The following is an 18,914-nucleotide window of genomic DNA, read 5'->3' as shown; positions in this document are numbered from 1 at the left end:
ACTTGTATTTGGGATTGTCCCTACGCCAAGTCCTGTTGAAGTGAACAGGGTGAGAGCAGCTACAGCAGTTGAGCCGAGCAGGGCCACATCAGGGTCTAGGACATGGTCAGTACCAAACCAGCTCCAGGGAAGGCAGCCAGAGTAAGAAGGTTGGCAGACAACTTCAGGAATGGAGTCCGAGCTGCTGCTCACGTCTTGTTTCTTTTACAGTGGCTGGTAGTTTGGTAAACGGATGTTTACACTCTATTTTAATGATTGATTCTATTTCACAAACTGCTGTAATACTCAAGGCATGATTTATACACAGCATTTCCTTTGTTTTCCCTCTGCCCTTTTAAATTGCTCATTACGCTTCAGTGGAGCTATAACCAGAATTTCTTTGGCTCCATAATCTTACTTTACTGTGGCATCCATCACCTTTCAGTAGGTCTCCCTGCTTTGAAGTGCATGCTTCAGCACAGTGTGTAAACTCATGGCTGTGAAAAAATGCCTTCTAGAGCAAGAGAAAAATTACACTTGGGGATTTGGAAGTACATTCCTGTTGTTGCTCAAAGGGATGATGCTAATGCCACATTAAAAAAAAAAAATCCTGTTGTGTTTTATTCCTTTCCAACATAATTTATACTTGAAGTCTTAAAGATCAAGCAGAAACAGTTTGAGAAATTAATTGTTCATGTTCTGCACTGCCATACTAAACAGCACTAATTGGACTGTGGGTGAGGTACTTCCCTGTTCTTATTAATAAATTATTTGTCTTTAGTGCCAGAAATGCATGGTGAGAGTTCAGCGATACAAAATCTGCACTCCAGCAGAGACGTATAATGCAGTCACAGCCACTGCCACAAACCTCAGCTTCCCAGAAACATAAGAAAGCTGGAAATGGATGACTCACCTGCTCAATATCGCTGTTTTTCCTTGATTTATATATAAATTCACCAATGGCTACAAACACCGAAAGAACAAGCCCTGCAGCAAGAACTATGAAGATGCCCCCAATATTTTCCACCCCAAGAGCACTGGCTTCCTTGCTGTCCTCCTCTGGGCAACCGTTGCCTCGCCACCACTTTTCCTTCATCATGTGCAGCTTTCCCTCCTCCTGGAGCTGGAGGATGGCGATGGTGATCTTGTCTCTGTAAGGAGACCCTGCAAGATGAGACCAAGATCCATCAGCACTGGTTGCAGCAAAGTGAACACAGGGAGGGAGCAAGCGGCTGTTATCTGAAGCAAAAGTTCTCCCTTATCACAAGGCTCATTATTCTGGCTAGAAAATGTTGGTTTCTCTTCGTCTGGAAGGGGGAAGAGGACGATGTCTGCCCTGGGGACTGGATAGCAGAAGGCTCCTTTGGTGTGGTTATTTGTTTGAGAATTCATTATTGTTTCTAGGCTCTCTTACTGAGGTTTATTTAAGCCTTGGCAGTGGGTTTTCTTGCTAAGTAATTCCTCTGTATCATGTTTGAATATTGCTTTGAGCATCCTTTGAGACTTTCTGCTTTGCATCTCTTCTATTTACTCCAACATTTGTTTATTTTTCCTACTGTATGTAAAATTGGTAGCTGCCTAAGAAAAGCCCACAGTCAATCAGATACATTCTCTTCTCATTTATACCTGCAAAAGCTCCCAACTCCAGCTACCTTACAGCTTGTAAGAACACAAGGCACCCCAGCCTTTTTTTTTTTTTCCGTGGCTTGCAACAATATTGGCACTGCAAGCTGAAAATAGCAACTATTCTCATGCTTTTTATTTTCCAGCCAACAGCTTGCTAAATGGTGTGTCTTCAGGCTCTGCAGCATTAATGGGCCTGTACAGTATCTGGCAAATAGCAGGGTCACGTTGGGCGGTTCCATCTGTTTAGGTTTGCTTCTCACGTGCTCAGCTCTGGCTCCCCACCTTCCAAAAATCTCTGTGAGCGCCTTCAGCCAGCTTGTGCTCTTGCAGAAGCACAAGTCTGTAGCCCTAAGGGGGGACACGGAAGAGGTTTGCCCCTCACCCTACTTATGGAGCAGTGCCTAGATAAAGGAAATTGCTACCAATTATCTTTTCCCATGTTGCCAGAAGCTGAAATTATCAGCAATAATAGCAGCAATCCTGTTATTAATTATAATATCCAAGTGAAAGTTGTTTTTGACATTATCATAGTATTTTCTTTATGGGGCAAGGATTTCATGAGAGAGTTTCAAGAAAGGCTGTTTGGCTCTAAAGGTATGTATGTGCCCCCAAACCCTGACATGTTGGAAATGTTTAGTGTCTGGGCTGAAATACAGGCAGTGTTGCCAGTCTTGCGTCCATGTAGCTATCTACCATCCCTCCTTTCCTCTCCTCTAGCACATTAATAAGTCTATTTTCTTAGGCTGTAATTTCACCAAAAGTCACATTTTGTTGCAAATTAAGGCAGTTGCAATTCTCATTCTGATCAAGGTAAACAAACTTTAAGGCAGAATGTGTGCCAGAATTTCAGTGATAGCATGGTGCACGTAGACGCTAATACTTGAGAAAATCTCCCTAGGCACCACTTTTGTGTCTTTATGCATCTAAATAGCCTTGGAAATTTTGCCTCACAGCTTGTTTTCTTTCTTATATTGCTGTGCAGGACAATATTAAAAATAATTGTACCATGAATACAAGCCCCCCTCCCTGCTTTCCATTTCCTTTAGCCCACAGCATTGTCTGAGGAGAGTCAGTGTGAAAAACATTGGTGTTCTTCATTTGTTGTGCCAACAATCAGCTCTTTTTCAGTGTATCTTACTGCCAGCACTAGGACATGCTGTGACCACAGATGCCAAGAGACATGTGTCAGATTATACAAAGTCCATCTGGGAAGCCAGCAATCAGCAGCCACTGCTTTGAGGTAGCCAGCTTTGAAAGGAAAATATGCCTGCTCTAGGAATAGACGATTTCTATGCATGCTATTAAAGAACCAAAAATATGCACAACAGAAAACAAAACAGAAACATCTTCAAAACTGTCTTTACACAGAAAAGTGAATTACCACTGCAAGCAGCAATGCCTCTTAGAAGAAAGACGACTTGTTTATACCTTAGGAGCTGTTTGTCACCCTGATAGCTATAGTATGTGAGATTGTAGCTGTGTTGCATTTGCATGGCAAGGTTTTGGTACCATGGCGGGGCTACAGGGGTGGCTTCTCTGAGAAGCTGCTAGAAGCTTCCCCTATGTCTGATGAGCCAATGCTAGCCAGCTCTAAGATGGATTCATTGCTGGCCAAGGCCGAGCCCATCAGTGACAGTGGTAGAGCCTCTGGGAAAAAAAACTGCTGCACAACAGCAGCCAGAGAGATGAGTGACAATATGTGAGCAGAACAACTTTGCAGACACCCTGGTCTGTGGAGAAGGAGGGGAGGAGGTGCTCCAAGTGCCAGAGCAGAGATTCCCCAGCAGCCCATGGTGCACATCATGTTGAGGCCGGCTGTGCCCTGCAGGATGGTCATGGTGAAGCAGAGAGCCACCCGCAGCCCAGGGAGGACCCCATGCTGGAGCAGGGGGTTGCCCAAAGGAGGCTGTGGCCCTGTGGGAAGCCCACACTGGAGCAGGCTTCTGGCAGGAGCTTTAGACCCATGGAGAGAGGAGCCCAGGCTGGAGCAGATTTTGTGGCAGGACTTGTGTCCCCATGGGAAGCCCACGCTGGTGCAGGCTGCTCCAGAAGGACTGCACCCTGTGGAAAGGACCCACGCTGGAGCAGTTCATGAAGAGCTGCAGCCTGTGGGAAGGACTCATGTCAGAGAAGTTCATGGAGGACTGTTTCCCATGGGAGGGACCCCATGCTGAAGCAGGGGCAGAGTGTGAGGAGTCCTCCCCCTGAGCCCCAGAGATGTGTGATGTCCCCTTGCATCACGTGGGGAGAAGAGATAGAGTGAATTTGAGTCCAGGAAGAAGGGAGGGTGAAGGGAAGGTTTGGTTAAGATTTGGTTTTAGCTGTCTTTTTTTACCTCTGATTTTGATTGGTGATAAATTAAATTAATTTTTTACCAAGGTAGGTCTGTTTTGATGGTGATGGTAATTGCTGAGTGATCCCACCCTGTCCTTGTCTTGACCCAAAAGCCTGTCCTTATATTTTCTCCCCTGCCCAGCTGAGGAGGGGAGTGATAAAGCAGCTTTGGTGGGCACCTGGCCTCCAGTCAGGGTCAGCCCACCGCAGTAGGACTCATCTATTTTCCCTTGTCAGAAAGGGCATGGCTGTTAGGTAAAGTGAAGCAGCCTGAGTCAAAACACAGGATTTGTGGGGATGTTCGCTCTTTCTCGTGATGTTTATGCTGCCAGCAGGGTTATCACAATTCATCTTGAGGGTAACAGGTACATCTATATTTCTACATGTGCTTTTAAAGTTTGTCAAGTGTGCCTGAAGTGTTGTATGGGTGATGTTTTATTGGTGAGCACTAAAACTGCACGCAAATCCTTCTCAGCACCGCTTTGAATATTCAGTATATCATTTATGGCCTCTGAGCTATTAACAACCTACTTCTCAGGCCAAGAAATGCATCCATCTACTTTCTTAGCAGTCTTCCAAGTATGTGGTAATAGCGTTTGTGTTAGAATTACTGGCATCAGCAAGAGCAGTGATACTGGAATTAATACCTGTCCTGACACCTATAATAATGTTGCTTTCTTCAACCGCATTCCTCCCAGGGTGACATTTTGCACAGGTTTTGCTTAGAGGTGCTTTTGTTACAGCAGTACTTCCAGAGTGCATTAAGTTCACCACCAACCATCACTGTAGATTTTTTGTCAGTAATGGTCTTTGCCAAGAATCTGATGAAAACTCTCCTCTTGTGACCCATTGGCTCTGTAATAAACATAAATGGAGATGTTTGCTGATATGCCTAAATGTCATTTAACCTAACTCAGCACAAAGAAGCAGGAAAACAGCCTATATCTGCAGTTTTACTTGCAGAAGTTGATCTGATAAATAAAATAGTATATTTCCTGGATTAACAGAAGAACGGTCAAAAATTCTCCTTCTTGTTTCTTTGGGAGCCAAATGGTGACTATATTCATCTCATTCACTGGAAATTTTGGAGTGAGAGGCATACTTTTGCTGCTGCAAACCCTAGCCATGTGGTTGTGCATTCTCCTGAAGGAACGAATGCAAACCAGTTAAGACTTGCTGAAACTCTGGTGTTAAGGGTCACAGACAGTCTTTTTTTTCTCCATACAGCTTCTGCAATCGATAGTCTTGAATGCTGTGAGAAAAGTAACGGGGCCTTTGGGGTCCATCTGAATAGCGGAAGGATCTCCACAGCTTATTTTTGTTATGAAATAGATCTTTAAAAAATTTAAGATGCCTGATCGCACTGAATTATTCCACAGTGCTTGGAGATATCTATTCCTCTGAATCTTGCTGGTTTTCCTTAAGAAAAAAATTAAGGCACATTTATCATACAAGAAACATCTTATAAATATATTTCACAGCTGTATTTCCAATGGATGTGCTCTCTCTGAAGATTACCATCTGTTCCAATTATTCCTTCATTGTTTTTGGTTTAAAGTGTGGCAGCTTTATAACTGCAATGAAACTCTTGCCATACATTTGTCTTTATTCGGGATTTTAGCTTTTGTGTCATTGTCCTCAGGGTAAGACGGCTGCTCTCACATAGCCAGTGGAAAAATATACTTAAAACGTTATCTATATGGCAATCTGTCTGAGGTACTCAGTTGCATAGATAATCACAGTTCAAAGTGCAGTGGTGTTTCTCCCTTATTTATATCTGGTCTACCAAGCAACCAATAGACAAAATACTTCACCTGTTATATCTGTGTAAACCGATACTGCTTTGAATAATTCCCCTGAAGACAATATAATTGCATAGCTATTACGGGAGCACGGCATGATAAATGCATGTGTGAGCAGTGTGGAGAAGTCTATTATACAGGAAAAAGATCTGGATGCCCAGTGCCAATTATTCGTAAGAACCTAGCACAAAAAAATGACACTCCTATTTCACTACAATTAGAAAATCTTGAAAAGGACACGGGATATGCTAAAAAAGGTCTACTGGAAAGAGTTCACAGAGACTGGGAGTGTAACATTCTGCTTAGCTCTGAACATGGAAATCCCTGATGCAGATGAAGAACCTCACAGTTTCTTCTCACTGTTCTTATGTGTTGCTCTGAGGTCATGACTGTTTTGATGAGAAAGGTTTCTAAATGACTAGGACATCATTCAAATGGCCTTCTAAATTTCTGAAAAGGGGATAGCTGGGCGTGCTCCACACCACATGCGCTGGAAAGCATCTTACCAATAGGAGTTCCCACGCCGTAGCCTTTTGAATCGATGAGCCCTCCTATCTGGGTGAGATTGCAGTTTCTCTGAGTCACATACTCTATGCTGGTTGACTCCATTAGCAGCGCATAGTCTGTTGTAAGCACGCGCTGGATTCCCTCATCGTTGTTCTTCACCAGCGCTGTCTGCTGCCTGCTGCTCATGAACGCCCACATCTTCTCGTATGTTGATATTTTGGATTTCTGAGGAGGGAAAATGAGGGCACAGAATTACACCAGCACCTAAACTACACTCATAAAATATTCCTCAGCCTTTTGTTGTGAACAACGCCAATAGCACATCTCGAATGAAAGAGAATCAGTAGCAGGGTTTTCCTTCCTGCAGCCTTTCTCTCTTACTGTGCTTTATGCTGAGGAATCTCTTTTTTCACTTCCTTTGCAGTGCCAGGACTTTGTTACTGGCATGACTGTGAAGTGCTTTGAGGTTTTTTGGGCTAATGCTGGTACATCGATTACAGCACATAACCCAGATAAATTAGTGCAGCTGGATACCGTTGCACTCAGAAGCAGTGCTTCTGCCTGTCAGGCCAAACGTGCTACTGCAAAAACCTGATGATGACTAAAGTACTGGCTCTTTTGTACTGAGATCACTTGCCTAGCCGTACTTCAAGGATAAAGCTTGAGAAACAAACCCAAAGTGGCTTCTAAGAAAACAACGTCTGCTTTCTGCTTTCCACTGCAATCACCCTTCTCCCAGTGAAATTAAGGGGAAGTTTGCCAGGAGGAGCATCCACTTGAATGTGTCCTCCACCAATGTCCAGCAGCACAGGGAAGAGGGGTGCCAGAAACCCCAGCCACCTCCATACAATGTTGAACATCCCACCCTCCCCACTGCTTTCCCGGTGCTGCAGAAGCCCCCGAGGGACCCAGGCACGCTGCCTCTTTTGTTGGAGAATATGGAAAGGAAAACTGACCCTGCCCAGGGTCATGCTGGAGCCTTGTGCCTGCTACCCTCCTTCTGTGCTCTCAAACAACATTGAGCACACAATGTCGTGTTTGGATTAAATATGGAGGTAGACCTACAGGCAGCTGGGCCACTAGAAACTGCCAATAGAAGTGATTTTGTCTCAAGAGGGCAAAGCCAACCATTGCTATTGCTGCAGCCTAGCACGAGCCACACACAGAGAAACTGATGTTGTAATGTAAATACGAGCCAAAGGTCCTCCACACACACTTCCACCGTTCCGGGGCAGTCTATCCTACCTTCCCTCATGGGTCCTAGATTTGGTTTGTAGCTTTCATAGCTAATTTTAGGCTCACTGTGTAGAGACCATATGTGCTTATTTAACATCAGTGTCTGTGAGAAGCTGATTTTCTGGTTCTTTGAGCTTTAAATGTTAATATGCTTTACCTGTAAATTCAATACCTGTGAATGTCACCTAAATTTCACCTAAGTTTGATGAGCTACAGGATACAACTAAACTCTGAAGATGGTTAAGTGTCTCTTTATTAGTAGAAGACATGTTTACTGCTCAGTTGGCAATATTTTTTGAAATTGATTATAACTTTATGCAGTAGATGATTGATACTGAACTTATTGGAAGGATGTAGGCCTTACTTAGGTGAGTTTGAAAGAAAGATCTTAGCTTCTTGACTTGCCAACTCACATTTTTTTCAGGATAGATCATATGCCAAATTCTGGCCTTTGAATTCATTCATATTGATTTCAGTGGGAACATGTCTGCATATCAGAAGGTAGGAGCTGGCAAGAGCTGCAACATGAGATTGAGATCTATTACCACAGAGGGCAAGAAAGCAATGGAAGATTTATGGATGTGTTGGATTCAGAGCAGGACAGCAATCTGGAGAAATATGTGCGTGTCACGATTTGTGGATGTGAAACATCTTGCCTTCAGTTGGACTTTTCCCAAATTTGGACATACACACAGATGGTGAACAGTGCCTGAGATCCTGCTGGCTCACCTGCCTAGAACCCCATCCCCTCGCTGGAGTGCTCCTTAACTGTCCAAGTCCTGTTTTCTGGGTATTTTAATTTGGTATGGCCAGACCAGGGATCTGTGTACAGGGAGAAGGCTGACTCTGAGGTTCCTTCAAGGTCAGAATTCAAATAATTCCAATTGCTTTTGTTTTCATTCCCCCACTCCCTGGCTAGCAGGCATAGTCACTGCAGAAACTTCCTTGAAAATACTGCCTTTTTAGCAATATTTTTTCTGGGGATGCTGTTACAACAGAGATACTAGTGTGAGCCATTCAAAATTAGTGGAAAAAACCAACTGTTAGTATAGGCATTATAAACAAGCCTAAATAAAATGTGATGTAAAGAGTTTTCAGAAAAGCAGTGGGAATACCTTGCTTTTCTCATATGGTTCCCAACCTGCATCCCACCCAACCCTTTTTAGCAATATTTTTTCTGGGGATGCTGTTACAACAGAGATACTAGTGTGAGCCATTCAAAATTAGTGGAAAAAACCAACTGTTAGTATAGGCATTATAAACAAGCCTAAATAAAATGTGATGTAAAGAGTTTTCAGAAAAGCAGTGGGAATACCTTGCTTTTCTCATATGGTTCCCAACCTGCATCCCACCCAACAGGTACATTGTGTCATGTCCTGCTGCTACTTGAAGCACAAAGTCTTAAACCAAAGCTTTTCAAAGTTTGCTTCATGCCAAGACCTTTTTCTGCACTTGGTGTCTTCAGAAGTCCTTTTGCCACATCTGTCTCTTACAGTCCTGAAGATCAGACCCATCTGGTCTTTGCACCTCGTGTCCTGTATGACAGGCATTCTCTTGTTCCTCTCTCCTCCATAGCAAGGAATGCATGGAGTGTCATGGTTTTGCTTTAAAAAAAATTCTGGTCTGAAGGAGTCTGCTGTTTCTCTTGGTCTTTCCTGTATTAAGTACTGGGCATAGCCCTTAGATAAATCAAATATTGCAACATAGGAAGCGCTTGAACTAATAACCTTTACTTGGTGCAACCAGCCCTGTGCTACATGCCTGCAGGACATTTTTCCTGGCATTGCAGCTGGTCATGCTGATTCCTCCTTTCCCTGTCTCCGTCCCCATCACATCAGCACACCCAGCTGGCAGGATGGTCTCCACAGCACAGGCTGCTCATCGTGAAACACACCTTTCACCCCCGTGCAGCTCCTCCAGCCCCCAAATCGCAGGGGAAAGGCTGTGGTGGGGGGTACCACTGGGCATTAGGGAGCTCCCAGAATCCATCACAGCATGGGACAGCCCAGGAAAAACTGTCCAGGCCAGATCAGGAATTCACAGCTCCCCAGAAAAGTTATTTCAAATGTCTTCTCTAGAGCTGTCATGGCAAAGGTGCTTTCTCTTAAGCTGTGCCATAATGCATGTGTAGCGCAGGGATGGGAGTAACTGCTGCGCAGAATCCCTTACTCCTGACTTCTAATTCTGAGTATCTGGTTTTACATCCTCCCAGGTCTCTCACTGGTGAATCCGTGCGTCTGCTTACTTAGCTCAAGATGAATATGCAGTGTTTTCCAGTCCAAGGGAGGCAAAGTCATGCCCTCGCAGAGCACATTCTTCCGTTTGCATACAGAAGTATCTGTCATATTTCTTGTACAGAGACCTACTCAGTGCTTTATTTTTTTTTTAAGTTTTGGACAGTGTAAAGAAATCCTGATCTTGTGAGGATCTCGAAGGGCTTCTGTAATAAAAATATTAACACCTTTCATATAACACTGTGTGTGTCTCACTGGTTTACAAGTGGGACAAATTGTATTTTTCTTGCATCTTTCACTATGCCAGCTTCGCTCTGCCAGAGAATCTCCCTCCATTCTGTACGAAAACTAGTGTCACTTTCACTTGTGTGTTTCAGACACAAGTAAGTTAGCATGTAAAGCATATAAATATTAAATTATTAATATAAGATTATACTATTATTATTACATTATAATTATTACAGTACAGTATTATTTAATATTAAATATTAAATCACCTAGTCTGAAACTTCTTTTTTTAAAATTTCCAATTTTTCAAGCCTACAAATTTTAACCTCAGGGATTAATGGTGCAAAAAATCAGTGTAAAGCTGGAAACAGCTCTAGAAATTTGAACTTCTTGTGTTGAAATTCAGAAGCTATTTCTCTGAAAAACCATAGAAGCATAGGTTTTGAAGATTTCTCTCTGATGCTGAATATGACTTCAGAATAGCAATGGCAGTGACTGTCTTTGGGAAGTGCAGAGCTCTTAGACCAAGGGGGTTTCCCCAGAGTCCTTCAGAAGGCGGCACAGCTGCTTCCTCCTGCCTTATGTTCCTGATGAGAGAACAGTACTTGCCTTACGCAATTTCCAGGAATGTCTCCAGATGGGTTTCCCAGCATATTTTAATGGAAATGTCAGCTCATGATTTCAAGAATTGACTACAACAAGGCTCTGAAAAATACTGTAGTTTGTGCATTTCTTTCAGCACAGACACATTTCTATTCAGCCACGGGAGAGCCATCGTCAGGGCAGTTCACCCTTGACAGCTCCATCAGGGATAGCCTGGCGTTAGATCTATTACATGATTCACAGATCCTCGATGATGAGGATTATTTGTTTTGAGAGATGACCAAAATACTTTAGCCAGAGTCCATTTTGTTTGTGTCTGCAAGCACTTTCCCTCACATGGAAGCAGAAGGGTTTGTGGTTGGGGCTCAGGCTGGAGCAGCAGGAGCTTGGGCTCAGCACGGGTGACTGAAGCTGCTCACACCTGCACATACGCATGGCACAAGGGTTATTTTGCCCTGTATGCCACTGCCCCACGGTGTCTCATCCTCTTCAAAGACATATTTGACTATCTATAAACACCATTCTTAGATGCTACAGTGAAAAGCATGATACCAGTTCATTCAGGGCTTAACTTCCCTGCTGAGACTACTGATGAAGCTGCTAATTAATTCTAATTGTCACAGGATTCCTGCACATATATCCTATATTTATAGCTTGTTGGCTTTTACATTGACATTTTATGAGATCAACCCAGTTTGTATGTAATTAATACTAACAGTAGAAAAAAATGAATGCAGTTATCTACAAAGCAATTAGCCACAGAAAATGATCTTTCACTTACAGATGTGTTCATGTGTGTATGTGTCTCATATAGTAATGGCCTGTGTACTACTGGCCATGGACCGTTTTATAAAAGAGAAAAACAAGCTTGTATTTGGACTGCCTGCAGTATTACTGCAGTGCAAGTGTGACCTTCAGAAGTGATCTTAGCCAAGTGGCTGGAAGAAGCTGAGATCCCACCCTGAGAAACAACCTGGAGGAGAACGTCCTCAGGTCCATGCCCTGGTTCCCTTCAGGTCCTCCCATCAAAGGCATGGGTTTGCCCCTCACATCAGCATCGGATCAGATTGTTTCTCCATATGCCTTGGGAGATAATCTCCCATCTTTAATGTTGCTAAAGGATCCTTTATGGATTTGGGAAAATGATGTATTTACCTATTATGCTAATCCTTTCAAATGTTGTGATTCCGCCTCACCATTTATCGCTGGAGGGCCATGAGTCAGTCCGACTGTACAAAACTGGCTGATGCCATCTTACCTTGAAGAAGGTCATTGTGGATCCGTCTCTAACAGCCCCATACTCTATCTTGGTTTGCTTTGCCAAATCATCTGCTGAATCAATGGGGGATTCCATCCTCTCCACGGTTAGGAAGGCAGCCAGGTTGGCAGTATAGGATGATATTATGATTAAGGTGAAAAACCACCATATTCCTCCAACTATTCTGGTAGAAAGAGCTTTGGGCATCAGCTCTGATCCTGTTACAATATCATCAAAACACACATATTAAAATGATGCTGAAAGGTGTCTTTCCTGATACCACAGGACTGTTTTTAGGTACAGAATACTTTTATGAGCTGTGGTATGAACAATAATCTCACAGATGCACAGTTAACATTTATAATGGTAACACACCAGGAAGGGGATGTATGCCATGATACATGACAAATGGAATTATCCTTGGGTCTAAGCCACATTACATCTCTGATCTAATGCTCATGGTGATATTAACCCCTTACATCCCCAGCAAGCTATACTAGTATTCTTGTGTATTTCCTGAATCCCTTTTTTCCAGTACACTGTAATCAATTTTTTAACCAGAGACCTTTAGCAGAATTCTATTCTGCTTACAAGCTACCTGGCAGAAATACCTTACAAGAGAGACCTGCCCTGTTCACCCTATCGACATACCTAAGAGGAAACAGGGCGAGCAGTACAGTTCCAGGGATCTCATTGGCCTGTGTGAACCTGAGCTCAAATCCTAGAGTACATCTAATCATAAACATGTGGTTTATATTTGAAAATTCAGAAGGTGAACGGACGTATCTTTTGGATCTACAGGGCAATGCAAAGTTTTAGACAGTGTATGTAACACTCATTACTGCTGAAAAGTTTTCAGCAGATCTGCCTGCATGTCATACTGACAAATATCAAAGTGATCTGCCATTGCCATAATCCCCCACAGAACAATACACATGGGTGAGAAGTGCACTGAAACAGCTTCTAAACAGCTCAGATAGATTAACTGTATTTAAGCCACACAGGTACTTGCATTTCTAAGCATTCTGATGCAAGTTTTCTGCTGTTTTTTCTAGAGGTGTCCCCACAGAACTTAGCTCATTATGTGGGATTCAAAGATCTGGTTCAGCAAAGCACTTAGATAGCCACTTGCATACTTTTGACTTCAAAGTTAAACCTTTGTATAATTATTTTGTTGATGAAGGATGGACTTAAGAAAGTACTTAAATGCCTGTGAATGGAAATCTCAGCACATCAAGCTTCTGATGTGAGAAACGTATTTCTATTACTGGAAAAACACGTTGACAGGTTATCTCTCCTCAGCTATTTAATGATTTCTGTAAGAAATTTAAACATGTAATGGAGAATATTTTCAGACTTTGCAATGTGACTTTTGGGGCAAAGACTGAAAGGGTAAAAACTTTCCAAACAACCAGCAAACAGATTTAACTTAGCTTTGTAAACATATAGACATGTCTATTAAAGGTCAAAGCTAAGCATAGCCCAAGGGTTTGAGTAGGCTGACAGAATTGCCAAACTGCGAGAGCAGATGCTCTGCCTGTGCGGCCCTGGTGCTGCATGGATTTCAAATTAAGCCAGCAGTCTAAAAGCAAAAACTCTCAGTGAAATATTTGGGTCCAAATGTACTCATTTCAAGAGCTGTAGATCTATCTGGGTTTATGTTTGTGGTTTGTTGTACTTTCTTGCTTTTCAGATTAATGTGGGTTTTTTTTTTTAATACAATGAATTTTTTTTTTTTTTTGTGCTGTTGCTCTCAGGAAAAGTGTGTGTTTATTTCTAAGCTGGCGTTGACCTGCAAAAGCTGGATTCTAGGAGTGCTGATTCAGGTCATCCTGAAGGTATTATTTCTTTTCAGCTGAGACAGCTATACAAATACAATTTCTACACTTGGACCCTGATGCAATACCTAGGTCTGACATATACATCCCAGTAATGCATAATAGCCAGATACCTGGCAGATGCCTTAACAAGCAAGCATGAAAAGCGCCAGCACAGCCTTACGGCAGCACAAGAAAGTAGGTAGAGAAGCCCTGTGTGCTGGGGCTTGTGGGGTGAGATGCCAAACCTCCTGTGATTTCCTCTAGCAAAAAGTTGTTTGTGAAAAAGCAGCAGAATACATTCAGTTCAATTAAGCTCAAAATGCCACAGTTCATTAATTATGCAGTGAGCTACTGTTTTGCTTTTGCAAGGTGCTGAGCACGCTCCACTCCCAGCTGAACTAAGCGGGCCCAGCACCTCTTTTGATCAATCCCGTGATTATTTCAATGTTCACCTTTTTGAGGGCCCTGATTCTGGAAAAAGCATTAATATATGCTCCATGCTCACCGGCTTCGCCCTTCACGCTCTCCTGAACCAGATACTCCTGGTCTGACCCATTGCCTGGCTGAACTGGGGGTCTGACAGATATCTTTCCTTTCTGAAAGTGGCAGTTTCTCTGAATGAACTGGATGAAATGTGCCCTGTTTGGATGCTTTCAGAGTATGCATAACACATCTGAGACTTTCAGGGGAAAAACAGGGGAAGTAACGTCTAAATAAAAACGTTGCTAGCAAGAGTCGGGGTCAGAGACAATACTTGCTGAAGTCTCTCTAGTGCCTTTTTATGGCAGACATGACAGCCAATCCTGATCCAGACTTTGCTCACGGTCTGTAGAAAAGAGAAAGTCTGATCATCACATTTTAAAATTTAAGAACAAGTGTCTTCCAATAAAGCATAACAAGCAGCTGCTGCCAACAAGAAAGAGCGAGGTAGATACAAAGTTTCACAAGCATTCACGTCATGGTCAAACTCTTCACATGTATGATGATGCACTTACAATCACACGCACCACAAGTTTGTACATGGAAACATTTGTGTGGCCTTACAAATGTTTTTTCTTTCTTTCTTTCTTTCTTTTTTCCTTCTTTCTTTTGTTTTGGTTTTAATCTTCTTGAAAGACAAGCAGAGTCTGGTTGGGGCTGACTGTCATGTACCCAAGGTAGTGGTAACGAGCAGACACTGCATCCCACAGTTTGCTGTGGATGATGGTAAACTCCAAAAAAGGCAGTACATTGAAACACAAAATCCTGGGGCACTTTCACACAGAGGGCAATCACAGTTATATACACACACCTGCCTGATACTGTAAAACCTCAGCCTGTGTTTTACGGATAAATTGGAAGGAAAATAAAACAAAAAAAGGCAAAACAGAATGGCTCTTCCTTCATTCAACCTCTTCCAAAGTAATTTCTATGGGGAAGCCCTATATCATATCAATACATCAGTGCACCAAGAAAAGCAAGTGCATCTTAGGTACAATACCAACTTTATTCTCTACCATATCTAGGAAAAAATTCTCCTCATGGTTTTTTTATACTGTTACTCATGTCTGTTAAAGAGGGAAGAATAAACTGTACCTGGATGAATGCAGAGATGGTTTTATATTCCTTACTTAAATGTTTAGGAATTTAATACCAAGGTACTTCTGGGCTTTCCTCTGGGTTGCCATTTTGGTTGTTGTCGTGGGGTGGGGTTTTTTTGTTCAGCTTTGATTCAACTTGAAATGTTTGCCAGAAAATATTTTCATTCTTTTCAGTGGACCCCAGTTTTGGTGAATAGTGATTTAACTGGAAACCTTAGGATATACACGCCATAAACAAATGTGTTTAGTACACATATCTGTTTGACTTCCCATATGGAGTAAGCTTCACTGCCCTTCCTTGTCAACTGAGAAAAATGACAGCTGTTTCCAAACTCATCAGCAACAGGGACTTGTGACTGGGTTAAGTTAATGCTTCTAGGGTTGGATGCATTTACAGAAGGATGGGACTCATACCTGCAGAAAAGCCATAAAAAAGAAGGTTTTGTTTTGGTTTTAAGCAAAGTGATTGACAAGTGCCTAGAAACTTAACTCCGAAGAAAGAGCATCCTTTTTTGTTTGGCAGTTAAAACAGTGTTTCTAGGGTAGCCAAGGCAGTTACTGTTTCCATTGGGATGGAGCCCAACATTTGCCTGTTGCCAAACCTCATATACCAATAAACTCAACTTCAGCATGGAGCACTCCATATCCCCCTTGTGACTGTCTTACACCGCAGCTCCAGCAACTCCCGTGTCGCCCTGTCCACCTCCCTTCCTCTCAGATGCTTCCTCTCCTTCCTCCTGAGGCAGCCCTACTCTGGCTCCTCTGCCTGCTCCTGGATGCAGTGGCGTGTTGTTCTTGTCCTTTCTTCTATTGCTCGGTTTCTGAGATCAGGTTTTACAGTATATGCTGTATTTACAGAGGGTGGAGTTTACCAGCACAGAAGCCCTTGAGCAGACTGTGGGACGTGTGCGATAACGAAGTGTAACCGGTGTACCTTGCTGCATGAGAGCTCCAACTCCAAACCAGAAACTATTTAGTAAAGTAAAATTGTTTTCCACCACATCTGAGTCTGGGTTGCACGGGTGGGGGTTATACCATTCATATGGTGTAAACCTGTGGCAGTTAACAGAAACAATCTGTAAACATCAAAATAGAGTACAGACAGCGGCAGCAAACCTGCTGAGCAACGCACAAAGTGAGGAGGTTAACGAAGGAAACGGGAAAAGGGAAACCTCAGCTGAAAGGCTGTCCACGGGACATCTCAGAGCTGCCTCGTGCAAGCTGTGGAGCAGCGCTGCAATGCCAAGAGCCACTTTCACAGTCCCGGATCTAGCTCAGGGCTACTTCCGTACTCCTCTTGGGTCAGAACCGCCAAGGGTGAGGCTGCTGCCACGTCCATGGCTTCCCTGCCCGCACCGCTGACAGACAGACGTTGGAAGGGGCCGGGGGACAACTGGAAGCCACGTAGCTGCTCCTTGGTAAAGCATTGGAAAATAATGAGAGAGTAACCAAAGGCAACCCTCATTGGCTGTCCGCAGTCGAGATGCTGGATGCTGAACATGTGCTTCCTGCATCAGATTGCCGCGGCAGCGGAAAAAGAGGCTGCCGATTCCTTGAAGGCATTTGGGACCTATTGCAGTGCCTGAAAGGGCCACAGATTCAGCATTGCAGGGAGAGAGTTATGGAGAGGATTGCCTTTAACAGAAGAGCTCTGCTCTACTCCCCACGCACCGTCCTAAGACTGCAAACTGTGCCCCTTCTGCTCTGCGCTGCTCTTGGCAGAGTAACTTTAAGGACTGTTTCTCCCCAAGGTACCTTGCCTGCTGTTGCTTCCCACTGCTGCATGGCTTGCTGCATACATTCTCATGAAGTTTATGAATATAGCTTTAATTGACAATGTCAAGCCAATACATTTTAATTACTGTTTCAACAATATAATTAAGCATTGAATTTATGCACGGTTGCAAGCAGAGTGCCTTGCTTAGCTGAAGTAATGAACTCTGATAGTAATGAACCCACTAATTGAAACAGCCTGTAGCTTAGAACGCTGTTAGCTGCACAATATTACCATTACTAGTATGATAGTATTAAAAATCATAACAAAATATGCAGCTTTCGGGTTCATTATATACCTGTTTCTGCATATACCAATTAAAAGAAAAGCAATCACCAAGTTACATGTTTCAAATTTTTAGTAGAGTAGTGGAAGCAACTGTTGTGTAGCAACAAAATTATTCCCTACTCTGTGCACATGCAGGGAAAACACATCCTTAACAGAAGACCCAGAATTAGGAAAAAGACCTATAGGTTGCCTGAGCTGCAAACTACCATAAAGGTGAAGAGGTCCCATACCGAGTATTCACCGATGGGGAATGAGAGTGTTGACACAGGACAATCAGAAGATGTACAAATAACTGCCTGACCTGGCTGGGAAGCCCAAGGCTTGGTTCTTGCACCATTTCGGACAACCACCACATACAGTAGGTTGGACACAAACGTCTCCATCACCGGAAGAGCAAAAAGGTGGATGCTAGAAAGTGGCAATGAAATTCTGGCAACAAAACTCTTTTTGCCGGACAGGAAAGATTTTTATAGCACTGAATATATATTTTAATGTGGTACTGGGGTATATATAGCTGTTTCACCTTGAAACAAAAGATGATTTTCTTCTTGTGTTTCTATTGCTGTGCTGAGCTCTAAGAAGAGGCTGGCTTACAATTCTGCTCTATTTCACTGCTCAGGCCCTCTGTTTTCCTGGCCCTTTATCCTGGTTTTCTCCCTCTTCGGAGCTTCAGCAGTAGCTATGCTGAGGTTTCTGATAAAAGTGAGATGCTCAAGGTCACGTAAGCACCTTTTTATACAGGCTCTGTGTGACATTCACCACTGGTGGTTACCTCAGCCACCTAACTCTACCATCGACATCAACGGCACACCTGATAAGACATTAGCAGTAAAGGGAAATTTTGGCAGAACACGCCTTGTTCATTCACTGTCGGTGTACTTGGGAAAAGAGCTTTATCAGTCTGTAACCCTTCACAGTGATAAAAACTTCAGTGTTTGAATTTAAAAATTAATATAACAATGTCAGGGCTACATAAGGCTCAAAGACAAATGAGAAATTATTCAGCTGCTGAAAAGTCTGAAGAAATAACAGGAAGATTATTCCTTTCTGAAAATCATTCCCGAGTATTTGTCTTCCATGAACTCATGTCAAAATACTGTTAACCATTTAATTTACTATGGCAGTGTCAAAAAGTGGATGCTTCCTGAGGTTCTTAAAATCAGTCTAACCCATATTTGCTGAAACACTTGGAAAATGTTACAGAAATCTTGGCATATTTGGAGACGTGAACAGGTCTAGATATCGACTGTAGGAATGGCTTAGCTTCTTGAAGTGAATTAAAATTTATAAAGTCTAAAGTAAATTAAGATGACATGTGAACGCAGTTTTGTGTACTTCAGCTGATGTAGTCGTGATCTAATTATGTGTTGTTTTTAGGCATCGGTTCAAAAAACTATGTCAGAAAAAAATTAAAAAATGAGAAAGTGATGTTAACTGTTTTGCTGAACTAGTGGGTTCTTTAGGTTATTATGCTCCTGCAAGTGTGGTGAAACGTTGCAGTGGTAGCCCCACTAGGAGAGAAGCTGCAGGACGGGCTCACAGCTCATTATGTATCAGTTAATCCACATGGGAAAGACCGCCTACAAATCCTTCAGCTGCAGGAAAAGCAAACACACAGACAAACGAACTTCAGTTCACAATCCAC

The 18,914-nt window shown here is 42.9% G+C and overlaps 1 protein-coding gene across 1 annotated transcript in view; it reads right to left on the bottom strand.

Moving 5' to 3' along the window:
- Positions 1-892: 892 nt before the first annotated feature.
- Positions 893-18,914, bottom strand: part of LOC104515934 (glutamate receptor ionotropic, kainate 1) — a gene marked incomplete at both ends in the record, with an annotated part of 67,606 nt that continues 49,584 nt past the window's right edge. The window contains 4 exons of the mRNA XM_010160110.1: positions 893-1,143; positions 6,248-6,473; positions 11,808-12,025; positions 16,142-16,260. Of these exons, the coding sequence (XP_010158412.1) occupies positions 893-1,143; positions 6,248-6,473; positions 11,808-12,025; positions 16,142-16,260 (814 nt within the window). The remainder of the gene's footprint in view (positions 1,144-6,247; positions 6,474-11,807; positions 12,026-16,141; positions 16,261-18,914) is intronic.

This window comes from Eurypyga helias, unplaced genomic scaffold, assembly GCF_000690775.1.
Source record: "Eurypyga helias isolate BGI_N326 unplaced genomic scaffold, ASM69077v1 scaffold3931, whole genome shotgun sequence".
Classification (NCBI taxonomy): domain Eukaryota; kingdom Metazoa; phylum Chordata; class Aves; order Eurypygiformes; family Eurypygidae; genus Eurypyga; species Eurypyga helias.
The sequence above is the reverse complement of the archived record's forward strand: the minus strand, read 5'-3'. Positions and strand labels throughout refer to the sequence as shown.